The sequence below is a fragment of the Pagrus major genome, chromosome 11 (assembly GCF_040436345.1).
Source record: "Pagrus major chromosome 11, Pma_NU_1.0".
Taxonomy (NCBI): Eukaryota; Metazoa; Chordata; class Actinopteri; order Spariformes; family Sparidae; genus Pagrus; species Pagrus major.
Window position 1 is genome coordinate 5213550 of NC_133225.1, and position 22651 is coordinate 5236200.

At 39.7% G+C, this 22651-nt stretch overlaps 1 protein-coding gene across 1 annotated transcript in view; it reads left to right on the forward strand.

The window, feature by feature from the left end:
• tgfbr3 (transforming growth factor, beta receptor III) overlaps positions 1-22651 on the forward strand; it is a 70952-nt gene that overhangs the window by 5662 nt on the left and 42639 nt on the right. Inside the window, exon 3 of the mRNA XM_073476285.1 lies at positions 18113-18300. Coding sequence (XP_073332386.1) covers positions 18113-18300 — 188 coding nt within the window. The remainder of the gene's footprint in view (positions 1-18112; positions 18301-22651) is intronic.

The following is a 22651-nucleotide window of genomic DNA, read 5'->3' on the forward strand; positions in this document are numbered from 1 at the left end:
GCAACTTTGCCCATACCCATGGGATTTTCCATGCGTGCTCCCAGCATGCCTTTCTAGACAGTGCTTGTCAGAGTTGTGTGTAAGGGGGATTTTTGTTTAAGAAAGTGCTGACAGGTTCAATCTCAGAATACAAACAGTCAGCAGGCCTACATGTAACTGTCAGATTGATTGGAATGAGAATCAGATACTGCCAAATACTCAGAAATTTACAGCCGTTTCACTGGCAAACAAAAAAGACAGAGAGAGTGTAATGCATGTGTGCTATCAGTGTGTCATATCAATTAAGGTGAGACTTCAGATAATGTCATTTCCTGCCACAAACCGTCCTATCTGAACCTCATGTCATTAATAGGAAATACTGCACCTCTCACTTTGAGGAACAAGCACATAATGTATGACCTTTTATACTCAAATATGTTCTTGTAAATATGAACGGTTTCCTACAGCGCTTAGATTTATATCTGTGACACTCTACAACTATCTTCTTCAGATTGCTCTCTTTGTTTCTGCACATCGCAGAGATTGTTCCTGGCCGCAGGAGGCAATGACTGACTACATACTCACTGTACTACGACATAGGAATAATTATTCATAAAATAATCAAATCTAATGATAGTCCTCATGAAAATTAGTTCCAGTTTTGTTCCCCTTTTGTTTATTAATACTATTAATATAGGACAATCAGACCCCTGGAAACATCCTCTGCTACACAAGGGGTCAAGACACCACAGCCACACTAGTGGGTCTGTTTGGTTGTCCTGAGGCACAGGGATGCTTTGAGCTAAAGGCTAATATCAGAATGCTAACATTCTCTCAATGATGATGCTAACATGCTGTTGTTTACCATATTCAGGAGTTTCAGTTTAGCATGATAGCATCCTAACATTTGCTTTTATTTGTCAGTTCTAATGTTGCAGTTTGCTTGATGTTAAAGGTGCACCTATTGTGTAATTTCCTCATAGTATAAAACTGCAGATTGTGAAGTGTATGATTTCTTGTATAAAAACTGCAAAAATCAGTACTCTATAGATATTAACATATCTTCCATACAGTAAATCAAAAAATTGTCGTGCTAGATTATGTACCATATTCCTTTGGATAAATATATTTACACCCCGAACTAAAAATATCAACCTGCTGGTGGTCCTAGAAAAAATGTCAGGAGATGACGAGAGTGATTAGGACAAATCCTGTGGGGACCATTCATTTCTGTAATGGTTGCCGAGATATTTCAGTCTGGACCAAAATGAGCACTGCTGCTTGTGCGGCCAAAAGAATACAAATATGTCAGAGATTATTGCTCCAACTTAACAGCCTCACACAAATTTTAAGTTTGGAATGGTAAAAAAAAACAAAAAAACTTCAGGCAACACAAATATTACATTGGAAAGTTCAACTGAAAATGATTGTTCAAAATGACTTTTTCAAAATGTTATGACACAGTTATTAAAAATGCTGATTTGTTTCTCATTTAATTTGATTTCTTATTCTTTGTCGCAAACCAAAATCTTGATGGTCTGTTTTCAATGTGAAGTTGGGTTGTGGTCATAAACGTACCGGCTAGGAGTAGGGTTGCATACTGAACTCGGTAACTAAAAGCCGTAGCCAATGTGGTTTCACTTTCGAAAACACGATACAGAGGACAATATTCGTGCAATATTTAAAATGCAAAATGAAATGCTGGCCAGGACAACACAATTAACCTGGGGAAACACCAGGTCAAATATATATAAAAGTTGCGGAGTTTGCCATGTTCAATAGCCTGAAAGTCAAGTCCCCCGCAGCTAACATTAGCTTAGCACATCTGCAGCCATGCCGAAGAAGTTGAAACCTACATACATGATGGAACTTTTAATGAGGCATCGACAACTTCATCGACATCTTCAGGTAATTAATTAGCTAGTTGGATAAGTTGATGTTGGAGATAACTGTTCTTTTTTTCACTGTCTTGGTTGACGTTAGCTTAGCATTTTTACTAGTGTTAGCCAACACTTCGCCACTGGCTGCATCTGAACAATTTGGACTGAAGATAGATACAGATACAACTGAAAAGTTACCAGTATCGGTTTAAATGTGAACTGTACCAAGCCAGAGCTAAAAGTTGGGTAAGTTTCAAGTTGTTGTGGAGTTGGCCACGAGATGTAATTAGAGAAACTGTTACTGCTGTAATTTCGACATTGGCTTCAAAATTCAGCAGCGGTTTTTGTCGTTTGGTAACTTCACCAAAATATTCAATGTACTGACCAAAGCCACTCAGCCCTAGCCTACAGTTCTGTCAAGTTGGCAAAAATCTGACACACAATCTATTGTACATTCCTCTTCCATCTTTCATATTGTTAGATGTCCTGTTTACAGAGACTGGTTTCACAATATACAGCTCTGGACCTGAACTCCGTCCAGCTTTAATCTGCAACATCCCGTGTTGTTTTTCTGTGGTAGCACAGGAATAATTACCCAGTAGGAGGCATGCTACGTTGCTAGCACTCCAAAAAATGTGTGGTTCGCATTTTTCATGCCTTCCGTCTAATTGCCACCATGGGCTATTATTTGAAAAGTTCTCTGGAGGTTTGAACCGCACTCTAGAGAGTTGACTTTTAGTTGAACAATAGCAGTGTAGTCAGAGTGTTTTGTGGGCAGAGCAAACATAATTTCTCCCACAATGCCAGGATCTCCAACACAATGAAGTCACGTATGAAGTTTTCCTCTAAATTCTTCCTCATACGGCACAACACATTGTTGTACTGTGTCACAAGGGACAGATATTTACAGTAAGACAACCAAATGCCCTTTCCTCCAAAGTCCACTGGCAGCGAGCATACTCATGTGATTTATGGACAAATCTTGAGATGCGCTCGAGTTATCCAAATAGATGAATTTTGAACATGTAAATTGCAGTCCAATAAACACATTTTTTAGATTGAAAGATATTCCCCCATCTCCCAAGCTTATCAATGTTTTTCTTCATATTTTTTATTCACCACCACTTCAGCTTATCTTTCAACTCTCTCTTTTTTCTGTCTATTTCTATCATCTCACAGCATCTGTGTAAACAGTCACATCTGCCCTCTAAACTTGTCAGGAGAGCTCTTACGTAATGTTTAGATTAGTCTGCAATGAGTCTTCTCTCAGTGTAACGCAATCCAGGATCTGGGCCTCCCATAACTCTTAAAAGTCAGACTGAGAGCACCTTGACGTCCATACTTCAAATCTCGGCTCTGCTGCCTCACTCTTTTGCTGTTTATAACTTTTTTTTCCTTCTTCATATCCTTGCTACCATTTTGTGGTTGCCTCTTTTTAGCTTGCCAAAACAGTTATTTTGTGAAGGATATATTATGGACGTTTGGGCTGAGTTTGGGTTTCGCTGTGAAATAGAGTCTTGTCGGAGACATGCCAGATATTAATTTGAGGCACTTGCCAGAAACAGCCCTGGCAGGATGCTGGTTATACTGGAGGCACAACGCCGGGCTGGTGGCTCACTGAAAAACACACCAGCACTGTTGATTGGAGAGGTACTTTCTCCTCCTATTAAGGCCTTTACTGATTGTACTTATGGGGCGACTTGATGAATGATGAAGCCATTAATGCGAATCTGTCTACAGCTATCCATTGTGGAACCATAAAGTCCAACAACGGGATTGTTAAATAAAACAATAACTGGCAGAAGGGATTGAATCGTGCTCGTAGTCACAGTCCATACGTACAGTAAAGTAAACAACTTTCTCTCTGTCTGCATATTTGTATACTCTTGGCAGACCAGAGTCACTGTGAGGCCAAAAGTGGTTGTAATGTTTTTTCCCCCCAACAGTTGAGCAAAAGGTTCGTCTTTATATCCACAGTCCTTTCTTAGGGCCAGCAAGAGAGGGGGACTGCCAAAATGCATTGTGCAACCGCTGTAATCTGAGAGGTGGGGTAGCCAGGGGGAGGAGAGAGGCAGGCGCAGGCGTGGGTCGTCTGGTCCAAATCGACACACTCCACACACGTACAGCGTGCCAAACCGACAAAGTCCCTTCCAGCGCGCTAAACCAGATGTTGCCCTGTGATTCATGCGAGGAGCCCGAGCAGCACAGAGGCAGTGTGCTGCTAGGGAGAGCGGTCGGGATGTTTACATAGCAACGGGAGTCCCGTGTGTGTCTAATTACAGGTCTGCTCTCCCCCATGGTGAGGCCTTTATCTTAACAGCGCTGTCAAGGAGGAGGCAGCCATCCTGGCACTGTCTGTTTATATCTTTTGCTTATTGAATAAAGGTCACCCTACTATTACCCAGTTTAATTAACAGCGGTGTATAAATTAGATTATGGGATATTTATTTTATTTGCCCACTGTCACTCCCTCTCTCACTCATGCACAAAAGAGAGAAGAGCTGGACGAAGTGCAGCAGACACGTCCTTACAGATAGACTCGTATCTTCGTCCATGTCCATCATTTCTTGTCAGCCTCCCGTTAAGAGGAACGCTTGCGCAAATCTGCAGGAGTAAACCGAATCGCCGCCCCCTTCCCCTCTCCCTCTGTCTCTGTCTCATCCCCTCTCTCCATAGTTCCAGTAAGCAGGCGTGTAAATAATTTCGGTCAAAGCCAGTAATGGAAGACAGCTGGGGTGATCGTGCGTTTTCCATTGTGTTTCACAGCCCCGTGAAAAAAAGCCACTGGAGCTGGGGAGAGTAATAGTAAGAGAGAGTGACTTCATTGAAGAAAGAGAAAGTAATCGTAAAAAAAAAACGGAGTCCCTCTTTTCAGATAACCTTTGGAGGCTGCCAGAATAAACGATGGTGTGCTATCACGCAGCATTCGTTGAGGTGCTTTTTTAAAAATGTTTTAGTCATTACCAGTCTGAGTTCATCAGAACTTTAGTTACCTAATCATTTTGCAGAGGTGCCAACTTGAGTGCATGACTGTTTGTCTGCAAAAAAGCAGTCCTAATATGGGATTCTAGCTAAAGGCGTCCAGGTGGTGTCTCTCATCAGACCAACCCCTCCAGAGGCCTCACCTTCCCCACTCCATTTCCACCAGATGAGTCCTGCTGAAAGACCATGTCCCAATTTTGGAACGGTCCTTTGGAAAACAGGAGTGCCTGTCCAAAAAATGACAGCAGGCCCTTTACTTTGTCCTAAATAAGAGCTGTTTGGGTTAGATCACAAACACACGCACTTAGAAACGCTCTTTTTCCACTTGCATTTTAAAATTTGATTTCATCAATCTTAATAGTAGTTGTGGTTGAGGTGGTTGCAGGAATAAAATAATCATTAGCTGCTGTGGAATTCCTTTAAAAAATGTTATTGGTAGCTTGAGTATAGCCTACTCCTGTCATTACTTGAAGCATCTGCACAACAAAAGAGCAATAAAAACTGTTATAAAAGTATCATTTAGTAGCAAATGACTGTGTTTTCAGTTTGTAGCATTCACATTACTTCATGGATATTATCTGCTGTCTTTGTATTTTTTTTCCAAACATCTACTCATAACTAGTTTATTGTCTGGCGACTGGTGTAACAAACCTATTATTCATCATACTTTTGGTTTGTTAACTGTGCAGTAAAGAGGCCCCTCCAGCGCCCTTTGTGCGTGTCAATACACGAGGCAGCATGGCATTTGACAGGTCATTCTTCCTTCTTTTTTTTTTTTCGCCCCTCCTTTCCTGAAGATGAAGAACCCCGGAGGAATGCAGCCTTTTCCAGCTGGTGTGAAAACGCTGTCCGCCTTGCCCTTTCTCACCTCTGTGGCTCCTTCACACTGGGCTCACACACTGGCACAAAGGCCCAGCATTGTTTCACTCGCTGCTTTCTGTTGATGGCAACCTGCTGCTTCTCAAAGGCCCCTATTATCACATCTGAGTGATGATGTTTTTGTAAAATATCACAGGATCAAAGACATCTTTTAGGGCTGCCATTTGATTGATGCCCAGAATAAAAAAACCATCAGTGCAGACAACATGCTTGGTAGAGCTGTCCCGGTTAACCTTTTTGAGGCTTTGACGCTTCATGAACTACTCGCGAATACTCAAAGCTTTGACATCGAGGATATGCTTGCTATTATTGTAATTAAGAGTCTAATGAGAGATGGGGACAGGATTGGAAACGTCAGCCACTTGCAGTCTGTCTCCAAAGTCTCAAAAGTCAACCTTGAACAGCGAGTGAGTGTTGAGCAGGTTTGAGCATGGAGGGTCGGGCTCGGGCTCATCACAACAGAAATGTGTGCAGGTTTAGAGACTACTTAAACTCCATTGAGTTATGTATATATTATATATCACGTTCTCCTTAATCTGTCTTTTGCCTCGGTTTTGGTGCAGCTGATGTCTGCTTACTTCTTAAGAGCTCAACATTGAGTGCCCACTTGAATTTTAAGCCTAGAACTAAGCCATCCAACTATGAGATACATTGTAACCATAAAACAATTGATGAAGAGAAAAGAAAAAATGTGGAAAACAAAAAAAGTCAAGACTGTATACATAATCATTCGTAGAGTGAAGGACTACTCATCCTACAAACCGTTGCGAATTATTCCTTTCCGACTTCCTTAGCAACTTTCAACTCACAAACACTAATACATGACGTGACTTGTTGTGATCATCGCTCCAGAACAATCACACGGCAGAAAGGAAATCATGGTTGCTTCCTGATAAACGTAATGGTAACGATCATCCGATTGTGGCAGCAGTAACGCCCTAGCCAACGTGACTTTTGCGGGTGTGGTAAACATTTCCATAGATACAGTGAGCTCCACCAATCAGAGACATCGCTGTTAGACTTTCAGATTGTTGGGCGTCGAGTACTTCTCTATGGCGTTGCATAGCTGGTGGTAAGTCTTTCTTGGATGTTTTGAACATTATGGCTAATGATCAACATCCTTGATTCAGAATATGAATGGGATTTTCACCTCTGAAACGTCACTGTTGAGGTGACGGTAGGCAAAGTATCAAAGCTTTAAAGCATTTTGTCAGCCCCGGTGCTTAATATTATTGATTTAGCAAAATCATTTCCTCATGCCCCAAACAAATCCAGTCCAGTGTCCAGACTTATCTGTTTCCCTGGTATACAAGGGTGTGTGTGTGTTTGTCAATTTGGATACAAGATTAGAAAAGATATGGTTAAATATGACTCTTCTTGACATTCATAAACAGTAGGGTTGTGATCCAGATCATTCAGTTGAGACTTGATGGAGATGAAATGCAGCGTACTGAACTTTCAGATGCAAGCACACTAGGATTTACAGTGTTGTGTCGGCTCTACAACATCTCTCCAAACCTCTTTACATTCTGTGGGCTTTTAGAATTTCCGGACTTAAGGATTGTAACTCAACAAGCGTCCTTCGAGCTTTCAGCCGACCTTTTACCCTCAGCCTTGTCTGACATATTGACTTTCCATCACGGCTGGTGGGTGATATTAAGTATTGTACAGTGAGGATTTCTGGCGAGGCAGATGATCCAACACAAATTAAATGAGGCTGATATCAAGTAGGACAAGACAGGAGGCTCCAGGGCACACCTCCCCTGCATCCCCTGCTGGGTTTGAATTTTTGTGAATGTAGATGAAGCGGCTGCTCCTGAGCCCCTACCAAGCTGCTGTCAGACAGCATGGCTTTTGCAGGCTTTTATGATTGATGAGTGAGATGCCCTTGGAGCAGCAGGACAGATATTTCTCTCCATTGTCCCGTTTAACTAGAAAAGGCACTTCAGCTCGGGTACGACTGATGCAGGCCACTTATGGTATTTCAACAAAGTCAAGTCTGATTGAAAACCACATAACCACTGTGAAATAACTCCAGTATACACTTTTTTTTTCATTGCCAACCAAGCACTCACATTTTGGTTAAGGATTTGACGATAATTTCTTTCAATCTGTGTGCTCCTTTAAAAAGAATTATAAAGAAATACATGTTTTTCAACCCTAACTAGTTGACATCTGCAACTTTTATACTCTTAACTACACTCATTTGGTTTACAGATAATGGACCAGTTGACAAACTGCACCAGTTTGTGGTTCGTAGTAAGCCTTAACAACACTACGTTTCCGATACGCGAACAGCCTGTTCTTGTTTCGTGACTGCGCTGACAACTTTTTTGTTCTTTGATATTATAGGTCCAGACAGCACATGTCAGCACCCATCAGTAAAGACATACAGTAGTAGCACAGCCAGTAAAGTCTTCAGTCCTATATGCACACATGCTCGGTTTCTCCCAGCTGTCTCACTTTACACAGTGGCTCCTGTGTTCCTCTGGGAATGAGCCTTGTCATCCATCTCTTCAAAGCCCTCTGATTTATGTCTGCATTTAGAGGTGGAGAGAAATGTGCCCACTTCCATCTCCTCTGTTTGCCTGTGGCTTCAGATGCTGCTTGTAATTGGTCAAGTATTTTTTTTTCAAGTAATGGTGATGGCTTACCAACAGGTGGCCACGTCATCTGTCAGGGCTGATGAATAATAAGTGGGCTCAGTTTCAGTAAGGGCAACTTGTTTTACCTACCTTTCATTGCACAAGATATATGAATTAGTGCATCTTTGGCAAACAGAGCAGTTTGATATTGTTTTAGATCAATAGTTTCCATATAAACCTACTTCTTGAACCTAAATGCTCGTCGTTTTTTTGTCCAATCACCGGTCCAAAGCCCAAAGATTCTTCATTAACTGTCATAAATAACAAAGAAAACCAGCAAATCTTTATTAAGATTACTGTAAGAAGCTGTAATGTTCATTACTGCGTCCTTACATTGCTCTAGTGCCCTGGGTTTTGCCCCTCAGGCAACATAAATTAGGTGGAGGTTGTTGGGCCACAAATTTAGCCTGAGAGGAAGACTGCAAGCACTGCTCAGAGCTGGAATAAATACTTAAAACTCCTCAGTACGTTTTTGGGTCAAAAAAGAAAATAATTGAATCTACTTTTTCATTTCAGTTAACAAGCCCCAGAAAAGATGGACATAAATTATTTGCATGACATATACATTACGACGCGATTGAACATTTTTTAAAAATACATTATTTGATTATATCGTGAATTGTTGTTATCTTTTCCTGGTTTATATCCACTTTACTGATGATTATTTATGAAAAATCTCATTGTGTTAGTATTTTGTGAAAGTACCAGCAGTCATCTGAAAACACTGTCACAATATTAAGATCTAAATATTTGGTAAAATTTTTTGTGATATTTGATTTTGTCACGAATTTGTAGCATTTATGAAGTGCTTTTGAAGAGATTTCAAGATATCAATACATATATTGAGTATCAATATATAGCCTAAAAATATCATATCCTAAAATGATCTTATTTAGTCTTGTTTTTGTTATACTATCATCATCATGGAAAGTATGATAACTTATTTCTTCATAACTAATTATTTATAAGTTTGATATTCATTGATTGACTGTATAAATGTATATAAATACATGAAAGAGCATTTCTTTTTGTCCTTTATTGTGCCCTCTAACAATCTTACTTACTTACTTACAATCTTAGATGCATTTTCACTGGTACTATCTTCCTTTGTATTCAGTGCCTTCACTGTTGCGGAAGTTTCTACACACACGGGGATGTAATTTATTGTATGAACACCTGTTAACCTACTTAAGAACTGAAAAAAAGCTTTGCCTATATACCCATACATGTATTTGCACCACATCACCGACATAAAGATAAAATATAATCCAGTGAAACTCCTGTCTTTAAGCTGTTTTTTCAATTATATGCCAGTTGAGAAGATTACGATCGATGAATCTCCCAATAAAGTGTGTTTGGGTTGATATTGAGTTACGGAGGGGTTTGCGGGATATCTGACTTGAGATTTCACACTTTGATGGAGGAGTTTACGACTTCCCTAATGGAGCTGAGGCTCACCCCTGCCCTCCTCCCTTCATCCCATTCCAGCTTCCTTCTCTTATTCCTCCAGTGTTACAGTCCAGAGATAAATCCTTTTCATAGGCAGCCCGATGAAGTGAACTCACACTACCCTTATGAAAGGCTTTACTCACTTCCTGTAGTAGTGACTGAAGGTTCAGGGGTGAGTGGGCTGCGCTAATGTCAACACTGCAGAGCTAGTGATTCTTCAGTCCAAACCCCTTAGGAAAACAAGAACGGGCAGAATATTACGTTCCCTAAACTGGCTTGCGTGGTTCATGGTCCATGGGAATCATGCCCTGCAGTAACAAAGAAAGGAGAGCAGAGGATTCATTTAATCCTGTAGTTCATATGGGAACTGGGATATCTTAGGTAGGGAGGAGATACTGTATATTGAAACAAGAGGCCCCTTTGTGCTACTTTGTATTTATTATAATTAAGTTGGCCTTATGCTATCTTTACATTATTGGACAAGTGTATTCACAATGCATCATCTCCTCTATTGTTTCTGCTTTATGAAGCCCGTGTTGACATATGTGAGGTAATCTTCACTGCTTTGACTGTCTTATGGAGAAACACAATTTTCCCTGCTTACTGAAGGATACTGGGAACTAGACATGTGAGGATGTGTACACACACACAGGGGAAGGTTCTGTTTGTTTATCTTCGGAAATGGCTTTGTGGGAATATCAGATTTGTCCCTAACTGGCACACAGACTGACATCACTTCCTGTACCCAAATCTTGGCTCGGTGCCACGGTGTGGACGGCAACAAAGTGAATTCTTTGGAAACAGAGGCGTTTATCTCTAGTAAGATAGGAGGAGGCTCTATTGATGAATGCACCTCGCAGGAAGGGTCCTGCTTTTGTATTTTAAACTAAAAGATAAATATCAATAGTCCACCTCCCAGTTTTATGTCCTGAATGAATTATGTTTCAACTTGGAGTTCAACCAGAACTGATAGAAGCTCTGCTGATACAATGTAATAATTTGCTAGTTTAAGTAATTTTCATTAGTTACAGCTTTTTAATTAAAAGGATTTTATGCTTTTCTTTATCCAGTGGGAAAGTATACTGAATACTTTTATGTATTCAACTATACAGGCAAATCTCGGGCTTTAAACGCACCGTATGTCATTTCTGCCACTAGGGTCTCTCAATCAAAACGAAAGAAAAGATGTTAGTAGCATGGGATCATGGGAGTTGTTGTCTTCATTTGTGAACCAACCAGCATTGCTGGTGGTTAGGGTTACATGGTTGATTCACTCTCTGACTCTCTTCCGGAAGTTATAGTGACTGGCAACCAAATGAAACGCTTGCTTGGGTAAAATTAGATTTTTCTCTGGGTTTGAACATTGCTGGAAACATTATGGTTAATCTAAGTACACAACTCAGCATAATACAGAACAAATGTCTGGTTGTTTTCAGACAATTTAATGCAGAAATGTTATATATTATATATTAAAGAAATTGTGATTGGCATTTTTCTGTATTTTTTGACAATATAGATAAAATGAAACATTTGCAACCCTCATTATGTCAGTGTTTTTTGTATCTGATACTGATGGTGGTACATGCATTCTTCGGTTTTAATTTTTTTGGTCATCTTCTATGAAATAATTTCTGTTCCACCCATGATTTTGTTGGAGGTACTGTGTGACTTATAAAAATGTGGGATAAAATTACATCTTCCTACCTGACAGCAAAGTATTCACTTCATAATGTTAGTGCTTGTGTGGATTCAGGGAAAGTATAAACACAGAACACTTCAGTGGATTATAATAAATTAATCACAGCATTATGTTGTGACTCCAAGCCCACTTAAGTCCGCCAGTAGTCTGCATAATGTCACTTTACATAGTGTATACTTTCCTCCCTTAATATACAATGTGGTTGAAAGATGTGAAAATGAAAGCACCTTTATTTCATCACAGGTTATAATAGTCAAAAATACTACATATCTGAAAGAAGTATTAGTACTTAAATCATAAAAGAGGTTATAGTCCAAAAGGAACCTGCCAAAGAATGTGAAAAGTGTCTGGTGACCTCACACTGTTTGAATATATCAGTATCTCTAGTCTCTCCCTCCTTAATTTGGGATTTACTATGTTCACTTCCTGTCTTACCTCTAACTCTGTCACAGTCAAGCCTAAATGAATATTAGCCAATGTAAAACAATAATAAAGAGTAATAGTATAATAAATATCTTTTGACAGAAAATAAATTCCTCTTGCACATGTCGGTCTTGTAATGCCATTTCCAGTATTGCTGTTAGACTCAGTCTGTATATATTTAGTGCTAATCCTTCAAAAATGTATAACAGAAGAAAAAAACATTTAAATGGGATAGTTAGGAGAAACATAAGCAGATTGAGGTGTGAGTCTTTAATGTTCTTGTCCTTTACTTCTGGTGTTGAAGGGATGGACCAACAATTAAATATCTGATGGAAATTTGGCCAAAAAGTTGCAACCCAAGCACAGAGTCACCAGGTAATGAAAGCTCAGTAAGCTCTGATAGCTTATGTTTGCTTTTTTCAATTTCGTTTTAACATTTTGCTGGCATCCTCTCCATTTCAAACTCTCTGGTCAGCGATTATTAAAGGAAACAGGTGACAGGAAACAGTAAGTATTAACAGAAACTCTCAAAACCAAACTCGCCATTAAGCTTGAGTCATTTCCTGTAACTGGTACTTTCATAAAGGGGAAAAATAGATATTAGGACCCATTCAAAAGGTCTAATCTAAAAATATTAATAGAAGACTGGCCTTCTTTTATGTTTGTAGAGTGGATCTCTATGAAACATATGCACCACTTACATGACTATAGTGTAAGTGTGGTGTTGCAGCAGCACGTCCACGAACGTCCCGCATATGTTGCGTGTCCAGTGTAAGACTGAGAAAATGTGGTAACATTATATATATGTGTCTGATGCAGAAACAGACTTCAGTATGTACTTTATACCAGATACTCAGTTACCAATTGTAGTACTGATGTGTTTTAGCCAAATATAGGTGGAGTACAAAGCTAAAGTGGTTTGGGTAAACTCCAGCTCAAGTAAAATGTAACTTCCCGTGACTGTGCCCACCCACAGTGAAAGAGGCAGAGAGTGGTGATGAAAGTTTACGATCTGAGTAAGTTTTTCCAACTGGTAAACTCCCTTCTCACTTTCACATCTAAAGCCACACTATCTTGGACTGTTACATGAAGTTTTTACACCTGTGACATTTGTCATAGTTACTAGTTCTGATACCTGTAACTTTGAAAACCTAATTTTTAATAGGGTCAGTGAAGTGCTGCCTGTCTGCTGACTCCAATGAAGACAGTCATCAAATGTTAAAGGCGCCTTTTTATTTTCATTGTGAGATGTCTACAGTATTCTGGATAGCGGCACCAAGCATCTTTTGATGGATCCTATTGGCTAAACCTTTGAGCCCCTAACTGGATTTGTAACATTGCAAATATTACAGTAAAATATAAGGTCACTTAGAGGACATTTAGATCCTACTTTGAAGTTTTTGAATCCTATTTTATACTATACGATTCAAGTCATAATTTCAGTTAAGCCGTGGATGTGTCTTGACCTCAGAGCTGGGCAGGGGGTGGGATTCAGGCGAGAATGAGATGTTGATGTTGAGTCTGTTGGGCCGGATCAGGATCTTGTCCATGTTAGCTTTTGTTCCTTAAGCCTCGTCCGTAGCTGATTTTGCCTGACCCAGAGAGTCCTATGAGAACCAAGCTTCCCTTCCATGAATGTTAACAAAGTGATTCATCAGGATTGAAAATCAAAAAGGGAGGGTAGGTAGAGCTCTCCTGACATTTACTGTAGTTCTGCTGCAGAGTCAATATGACTTGGTTGTCTGGATTGAGACTGATGTTAATTAATGAGAGTTTTGTATAGAATCATTCATCTTTATGCAATACATGCTATATCAGATATCACGGATCAGATTTTGCCAGGTCCTGGGGAAATGAAGCATCTCACCACTTGATTCCACTATTTTCACAATAAATGTTAAGCACAAAAAGTTCTGCACATATTCTTGCAATAGATAATTATCATCTAATTTGCTGAGGCTTGGAGGTATTATTGTAGCTCACCACAATGCAGTTGTAGACTAAGTAAACCACAGTAATTTGGCAACTTTTTACTGCATATTTAATTGTAGGATGTAGTTAGGGTTACACTCTCTGCCATTCGTCTTTTATACAATTGCTACTCTCATTACTGGAGACATTTAATAAATGTGAGATATTACTGGTACAGCTGAAGTATCATATTTACTATCTGATTTTGCTGTATCTGTTAGGTTGGGGTGGTATTTGTGGTATGGTTTTTCGGAGTGTCTGGTGGACCCAGGCTGGACTTGTTTTTCAGGCAGATTGAACAAGAGCTTCTCTCATTCGTCTGCTGTGGGCGTTTGGCCTGGCCAGCTATAAGGCACTAGTAGCAGCTGGACAGGACATACTCTGTACTCCCATCGATGACCGAGGAAACAGAAGCGAGGAAGAAAGGCAGACAGACAGACAAGGTGACAGAAGACACAAAGCTGTGGCAGGGCAAACAGATGCAACTGTTTTTTTCCCCCTCCAAAACATTTTCTCTGTCTGTGGAGGTTGTTGGCTGATGGTAATAGCATATGTGATCGGATGATGGAATAGTGAAGGTCTATGTCTGCTGTTACGTATCATTTAAAAGTTTATATTAAAGGTTATAAGGTCATTTTATTGTACTTTAGATTATTATAATGAAGTTACTGTAAGTCCATATAGATATATGATTGAGTGATTTGCAGTAAAAGATTTCAGTGAGACTTTGTCAACTTGATAAGTGGTTAATTTGAGATCATTACTAGATTTCCTCTTGTTCAACACACACAATATATGACAATAATGTGGCGAGTGTGGGGCGTTGCGTCACATCGTGCCTTATTTGCATAAAGTTACTGATAGTGATAGTGGCACGATAGGAACAGGGATCATCCAAAACATCAGGATTCGTCCTCTGGGGACCATGATTATATGTTGCTAATTTCCATGAAAATCCAAGCATAAGCTGTTGAGTGTAAAGTCAGAGAAGTCACCATAATCATTAGGAATCATCTTCTTGGGACTATGAATAGCTAGGGAGTATTTTCTTAAAAGGTAATTTGTTGAGATTTGTATCTTTGAAGTAAAGTATTGGACAGACTGGCTGATATTACCTTTTATAGGCTCGGCAAAACAACACCATGAAACCTTGAATTCCCATATTTTTCTACCCATGCGATAACTTTTGTCTTCCCCATTACCTCCCTTTTCTCTCTCTCAAGCAATTTAAAGAAATCATTGCCCAACATGTAGTGTAATCTTTTGGCAGTCTCCCAGAAAGAACTACGTTTTTCTTTGTTTGTCTGGCAGTTGTTTGTTATTCTCCATGTGTGAGGGGAAAAAGTGAGTTGGGGAGGCCTCAGACGTGTTTGTGGGAGTGAGACTTGATGACATGGTTAGAGAGGGAATAGGCTTCGGTCCTTTGGGAGGAAAAGGGAGTAGGGGGGCTACGCGGGAGTTGAAATACTGATGCGCCACAGGTTTTTGCCATTAAGCCATGTCCTTTTATCACTACAGTCCCTGCCATTTTTATAATATATGTACGCTCCCGATACGTTTTTTAAAGATAATCTGTCTGGGCTTGAATTCACAAGCAACAAGATACATCACAGTTCAGGTTGAGACATCTGTCAAAGGCTTGGGATTTGTCTCAAGAGACAAATATGGTAACAATAAAGCCTCTGTGTTTTCTTCACAACAAGGAGAAGGGGAGCTATGCCATACATGGTCTCTGGCTTTATGATGAGTGAACATAGGCTTATTGGACGGCACGGAAAGAGAAAACAATAGCTATGTGTTCTGAGCAAAAAGAAAAAAAAAGTTTTCCCCCTTGCTGTACCCCACTGCTGAGGCACTGTGTTTTTGGAGTCAGTTGGAGAGAGTTTAACATTGTTATCTAACTGTCTTTCACTCAGACTTTAATGATTTCCAAATGTTCCATCTGATTGCTATTGGGCAACCTCTGTGTGTTGAGCGTGATGTGTTTGAAATGTTAACGGGCCCTGGCTGGCACAAGTCTGTAGGGTACAACACGAGGTCTGACCCCGAGAAATAAGTCTGACCACAGACGTTGTCATCGGATACATGACTCTAATGGAAACGAGCTGTTTGGTACCTCACTCACTGTTTGTGCCACCCTAATTTCATGTAAGAGGGGTGTGTCCTTATGTGCAAGTTACACCCCGTATGTTGTTTAAGTGGGTCAAACAGATGTAAAAAGGAGGTTGAGCTCAGACTGAAGTGAAGCGTGTTAATCACCCAAAACCTTTGTGGTGAAGTGAAAGGAAGTCCCACGTCACGCAAGAGCAAATGTGGGTGCCAAGTGCCATCCTGTATACAAGTGAATCTGTGTTTAAGTCAAGTAGTCCAGTTGTTCACAGGTCACTGAACTGTTCATTAAAGCTAACTGTGCAGTAGACAAAACACAGAAAGAGACCCAACGGGCTGAGCTGCAGTGTCCTGACACCCTGCTGAGAGCTGCTTTGCTTGATCGACCGGGCTCAGTCACTGTTTTTTGCTGCTGTGATGTCTCTGACTAAAATGAGAGCATACTACTACTTTACTCAGGACAGATTTAAGAAACCGAGCTGTGTAACGAACTGAATTTCGATTTTTTGTTGTTGTTTGTAGTTGAATCTCTGAAGGGTGGTATTTTCATTAAACTCTGGTGAATATTATTTGAACTTGTGTAACCCTAACCTACAAAAAAACCACAAAGATAAAGTCAAGCTGTTGTTGTAAAATGCCCCAATCTTTTTAAAGAAGACTTTAAAAGTAATTTGTCAGGGCATAAAAACCTTTATCTTTAATTCTTTATCTTTACATATCCAGATGTGATAGTCTGCTAAAGGCATACAATTACTCATAACAAGATGTACTTATTATAAGAGAGAGAGGTTTCGTTCTCAATCTTTTCTTCTTTTTAAAGACAACCGGGACAGTTCATCATCATCATCATCATCATCAAAATTGATTCGGCAGAACCAGAGATAACATCTTTTTATCCCACACATTCCTTTTCCTTGTCAAAATCTGGTGCCTAAATTACCCACAGTGCAACTCGAGCACAGACAGTGTGGGCAGAGATTCAGGTTGCAGCATTTCACAGTCGCAGAAGTACAGTAGAGAAAAAGCTCCCCCTTACTAGACTTATTTATTGACCAAAATTGTATTTTGTAACAATAATACATCAGCAGCTAAATTATCATGCATCCCTACTATTTGACGAATCATCATATGTTAATAAATCAACAAATTATTGCACTACTTGTCCCTTTAGGAAAGGCTTGTGTAAGACAAAAGACAAAAGGACTTTGTTCTTCTAACGTTACTTGCAACAAAAAAAGCATTTTCTTTAGAGTGAGAAAGGTATAAGGCTGAGTCAGTGTGAGTCACAATGAAGATTAAAATCTGTTAGTCAAAAAAGATAGCCTCAAAGTGTAATATTATGAAATATGGCTTTCCCATTGAGAGATAATGCAGGAAACTCCCCTGACGTGACCTTTATAGAACAGGGATTTGCTCCTTTGTTAAGCTTTGTGATAGCAATCAAATATGTCTGCTTTAGTGGTTAAGATTGCTCAGTGATTTGCCCCGTGCAGTATGACACACAAAGAGTTGGACAGTAAGAAGCGAATCATTAAAGTAGACCATGCTGGCAGGTTTTTCTCCTTAAATTGTCCAGGAGCATGTCACATTTCCAAGGCAACTAGTGAAGGCTACAGCTAATGGTTAGTTACAGGAGTGCATTTAAAGTGTAAAGTCTGGTTCTTAAAGAAGTGATTAAAGAAGGTCAAATTTGACCAGTCAAGGAAAATAAAATTACCTTATGGGAGTGATTATATGTCTGACAGGTTACTCAGCCTGTGGCAGTCAGACGACATTTTACACAGGAAAAACCGACACGACAATATAGAGGACTGGGAAAAAGTGCACAGTTTGCTGGTTCAAGTTGCACATACACCTCAACAAATGTAAATTGAATATCTACAATATTCTAGTGCGACAACTTACCCCATCCATCAATACTGATGACACTAACATTGTTTTCTTAATGGTCAAGGGACATCATTGTGTACACAATAAGAGAGGGCTCATACATGATTTACATAAATAAGTCAACATCATGTAAGAATTGGCATTTGAATCCCTGCACATACTGTAGTGTTTGTTCACACTGTGTTGTGTTCTTCTCTTCCCTGCAGGGCCGCTCTTCCGCAGCCCATGTGAGCTGCTGCCAGTGGGGATGGGACACCCAGTGCAGGCCACATCGAAGAGCTTCACTGCCTTGTCAGGCTGTGCAAGCAGAGGCACCACCAGCCTGCCTCAGGAGGTCCACATCATCAACCTGAGAGGACACGCTCCAGAGGGACCAGACAACACCCCGGCAGAAGTGAGTCATCCTGAGTTCTATTCTCTACCACCATAATTCACTCCACAATAAAAACTGTTAAGATTAGACTTTGAACCGTAATAGCCAGCCTCTGCCACCAGTATGTGTGAATGGGTGAATGCAGTCTTGTGTTTAATGTGGTCGGTAAGACTAGAAAAGCACAATTTAATTACAGTCCATTTAGAGCTGTTGTCGGCCAAGAATTATCTCAGGATTAGTTGGTGATTTGGTGAGTTAATAGCTAACACACTTGCAAGCCGGGAACATGTGGATATTTGTAAAGGTGAAAGATTCTTTCTATTTTGTGTGCACTGTTTTCCCGTCCCCTAACAGGGCGATACGTTTGTACTATTTATTAAGTTTATTATTTAGGTGCACCATTGACTCCTGTCTCATGACTGTATTAAAACCATTCCTCTTTTATGGAACAGTTACTACTTTGATATAACAGGGTTAAATAAAAGTTAAGGTAACACAACTAATAAGCTCCGAGCCATAACCCTCCATTTTGGACTGTTCAGCTCTCCATCCTGTGAAGTTTGCACTGTCAAGACAAAGCTCCACTAGGTACATTAAAATAAACCTATTCCAGACCTCATGATCAGGCTTACCTGACCTAACAAATGACTCCCCAGAGGATGAATAACAAGACAGTGATCAGTTAGTCATTTAAATGGCTGTGCAAGTACTTTCCAACCTCTGAGCAGATCCCTTTGTTGGGCTCATTCAAACTGTCAGCACATCTCATCTCCTGATAGCGTTCCTAAAGTTGATGTGAAACCACTCCCTGTCTTCAGGTGTTATACAGCATGTCTCATGGCAAGACTTTTCAAAGTTAGCCATAGTTGGAAGATGAATCATGAGCCCGTGGCCTGTTAAAAACGCTGTGTCTGGATTTTAAACTGTCCCGAATTCCCACCCCCCTCAGTCACAGCAGTGTGAAAAGCAGCATGTATGGACTTGCCATTGCAGTTTTACTGCTGATATAAGCTCTAAACATTGCCAAGGCTAAACATACAGAAAGGCTGTGTGTGTGTGAGCATTTTGCATTAGCCCGAAATCCCTCTGGTTTCAGTGGCTGTGTTTGTTCTGAAGCTACATGAACTTTAATGATAGATGCATGTGTCTTTTGTTGTAATCTTTCATGATTACTCCACACAATGTAATGTAGAGGGTTTAAAGCACAAGACTGATTTGTCTAATTTTGTTTGATTACAATGTTTAACATTATGGAGGGCTGAGCAGTGGCTTCAGCACTGACATTGCAACAGACACCTGCACATAAGACACAAAAAATGCATTGTAATGAAGCAAAATAGGCTCAACATAGTGCAATATTCAAAAAAATGTCCTGCCTGATACTAAACTCAACTTTTTTCATTGTCTACAAACAGTGTAATCCAGCTGATAAACTCCCCCATCGATATTTATTTAATTACAGTGTGGTCTGCATATACTGGGCCTTTGCAGTAAATAACCAGTAGCAGTAGCAGATATTGAAAATAAATGGACTAATTGGTTTCACATACAAGGAAAAAAACAGTTAACAAACATTTTTTGACATGGACGTGGGCAACTAGCTCTAAAAGGAAGAAAATTGGTTGCGAAACAAATCACATCTGTTATTGGGAAATGTTTTAGTTTGAACAAAGATTTGGAAGAAAAACAAGAACTTCTTCTGTTTAATTTGAGTCCTGCAGGTTTTATTGCAGAAACAAAAGTATCACAGTGTTGTTTACAGATTCTGCCTTAATATGAGATATGACAACACAGCAGTTTTCATATTCATGTATCGCAAAGTGACCATGAGCGCCTCTCATTTGTGTTGCCTCAGTTGCCCTCACAGCACCAAAAGTCTTGTTTTTGATTGTTTAGTGTTTCTCATTTACATTTGCTATTCCAGGCAATCACCTAATGTAACGTTTGTGTAGTTTTCCTAGAAATTTTCATCAAAATCTCTAGTTTGTCACATCAAAATAAGCCCTTTTAATGTGATTTATGACAGTGAATGAATGAGTCTTTGGGTTTTGGACTGCTGGTTGAATTAAAGGAAGAATTTGTAGACGTTACTTTGGGTTCTGGGAAATTGTGATGAGTACATTTGGATTAATATACAATGAAAACAATCATTAGACATAGCTCTAGTCTATACATTGAAGATTTTTGACATAAATGACAAAGATCTCTCTGTTTTGAAACTTGAAGCTGTTAAAGCTGTCACAACGGACGAGACGAGCTGTTAAATCTTATTTTCACTGGCTCTCATGTGACCTTTCTGCTGGTAGCAATGGACCAAATAATGGTTCATGAATGCTGTCAACTGACGAGGCCTGGCAGGAGAGCAGATTTTTGTATGCTTTTGTACATTTTGTCCAAAGTGAATATTTTTACTCTCTTCTACAGAGTTTATTTTCAAGGATTTAAATCAGACAGATGAGTGCTTCAGTGAAATTAAACAAATTCCAACTCCAGACCTGAATTCTTAATTGTTAGCTTAGCGCTCTGTGCTGAATTTATGCGACTAAAAATGGGTATTTATTTGGTATTTGTCCTCTTTATAGACTTCTTTGTAGTCTCACAGCATAACTGTTATGAATAGATGGATAGTAAGAGTTTTAGTTTGCGAGTCTGCGAATCCCATCTCTTCACATCACTTTATCCAGCTGTTGGTAACCCATCACCTCCATGGTCAAGTGAGGACTTTTGTGGAGGAGGCAGAAACCCAGCTGTCGGTTCCCCTGCCTACAGCCTTGGCTGCAGAAAGTCACTTGGGCTGTGGGTGAGATTAGGTGGCCCTGCTGAAGTTCATTCTGTGAGTGGATGTTTCTGCTTGTGATAAGATAAGATGCCCTCTGCCCACTCTCTTTCTGGTTCTTGATTGCATTTCCACCTGGAGTCATGGGCACATATCGGCCTGCTCGGACACAAGCAGCCTCTTCCTAAGTGCTTAGCCTTTAACAAGGCTGCTTTAGAGGCACACAGTGCGTCAGACTGTAGTCTCATTGACATGATCTGCCCCTGATCTTTCGTGACAGCAGGAGGTGATAATCCTCCAGTGGAAAAAAGAATTACAGAGGGGATTTAAACATGTTTAACATCCTTGGCCACATTTGGGCAAGGATGCTATCACCTGTGAAAAAGCATGCTCATCGCTCTTTATTATTTACCCTTCAGCAACACAAATCTGAAGCATGAAAACTATTCCTCATTTATGGAGCTATTTGAAAACAAGGAAAGCGTGGAGGTTTATCTCGTCGTGTGGATGATTGAACATGAACTTGAACAGCCTCTTCCTTAAAGGAATATTCCATTGAAAATTAGTGTTGATTATCACCTTTAGGCTTGAAATGTGATTTTAAAAAGAATTCACAGCAGTTAAAGTGGATCCTAACAGCATCCCAGTTTCATGGTGAACTTAGACGCCCACACAAACTTCTCAAACTGCTCTTGCAGCATAATTCATTTCTCCTCTGTCCGTCAGCATGCTCAGTTTGTGCCAATCACGCATAGTTTTACTAAACTATGGCTATGCATGCATGCAGCTGGAGTCATTTACTTACAAACAATAAAAAGGTGGTCGCTGTCTGAAGTCTAAGGGTTAAGGCTTAAGATGTCTTTAGGAAGTTTGGCCCAGGTAAACAATAACCTCTTTGGAAAACATCTCTAGGCCTTTAAGGGGCGCCCTCTTAAAGAAATAGTTTGACTTTGTAAGAAGTATGTCTATTTACTTTTGTTTTCAACAGTTGATAGCACTCTTGATAGCATGTCCGTTTAGCACCAACACTTGAAACAGGGAAACAGCTCTGTTGAAAGAAAACAGCATCTTAAGTAACAGCTAGTGACATCATAATGGGTCATAGTAACAACAGAAAAACAGAGGTTGGACATAACTTTACATAACTTTATATATTTGTTTAAACCATAATTTTCTACGTTATTTCATGTTTAAAAAAAATATGTAGAGAACGAAAGACGAAAGTCAAAAATCAGATAGCGGCTCATTTGTAAACAGCCTCCAACCCCAGGTTGGTCCTGTCTTCAGTTGTCAACCCTTTACTGGTTGTATTTGAGACCTTTTTGACTCGAAGTGATCTTTATTATTGGGTGAAAAAATATGATAAATCTCCACTATTTGACTATTTGATTGCTTCATTGGATTAGTCAATTAGTAGTCTTGAATTCACTAGTTACAGCCCCTCTAAAATTCACAAATCAACACAATATCTTGTTTGTTTAATCCATACAAAACTTTTTTATAAAAATGAGACATTTGTGGAATGGATCTTATATAAATATCGGCAAGAAAACAAAAAGTGTATTTTCCAAAATGTTGAACTACTCATTTAATTTT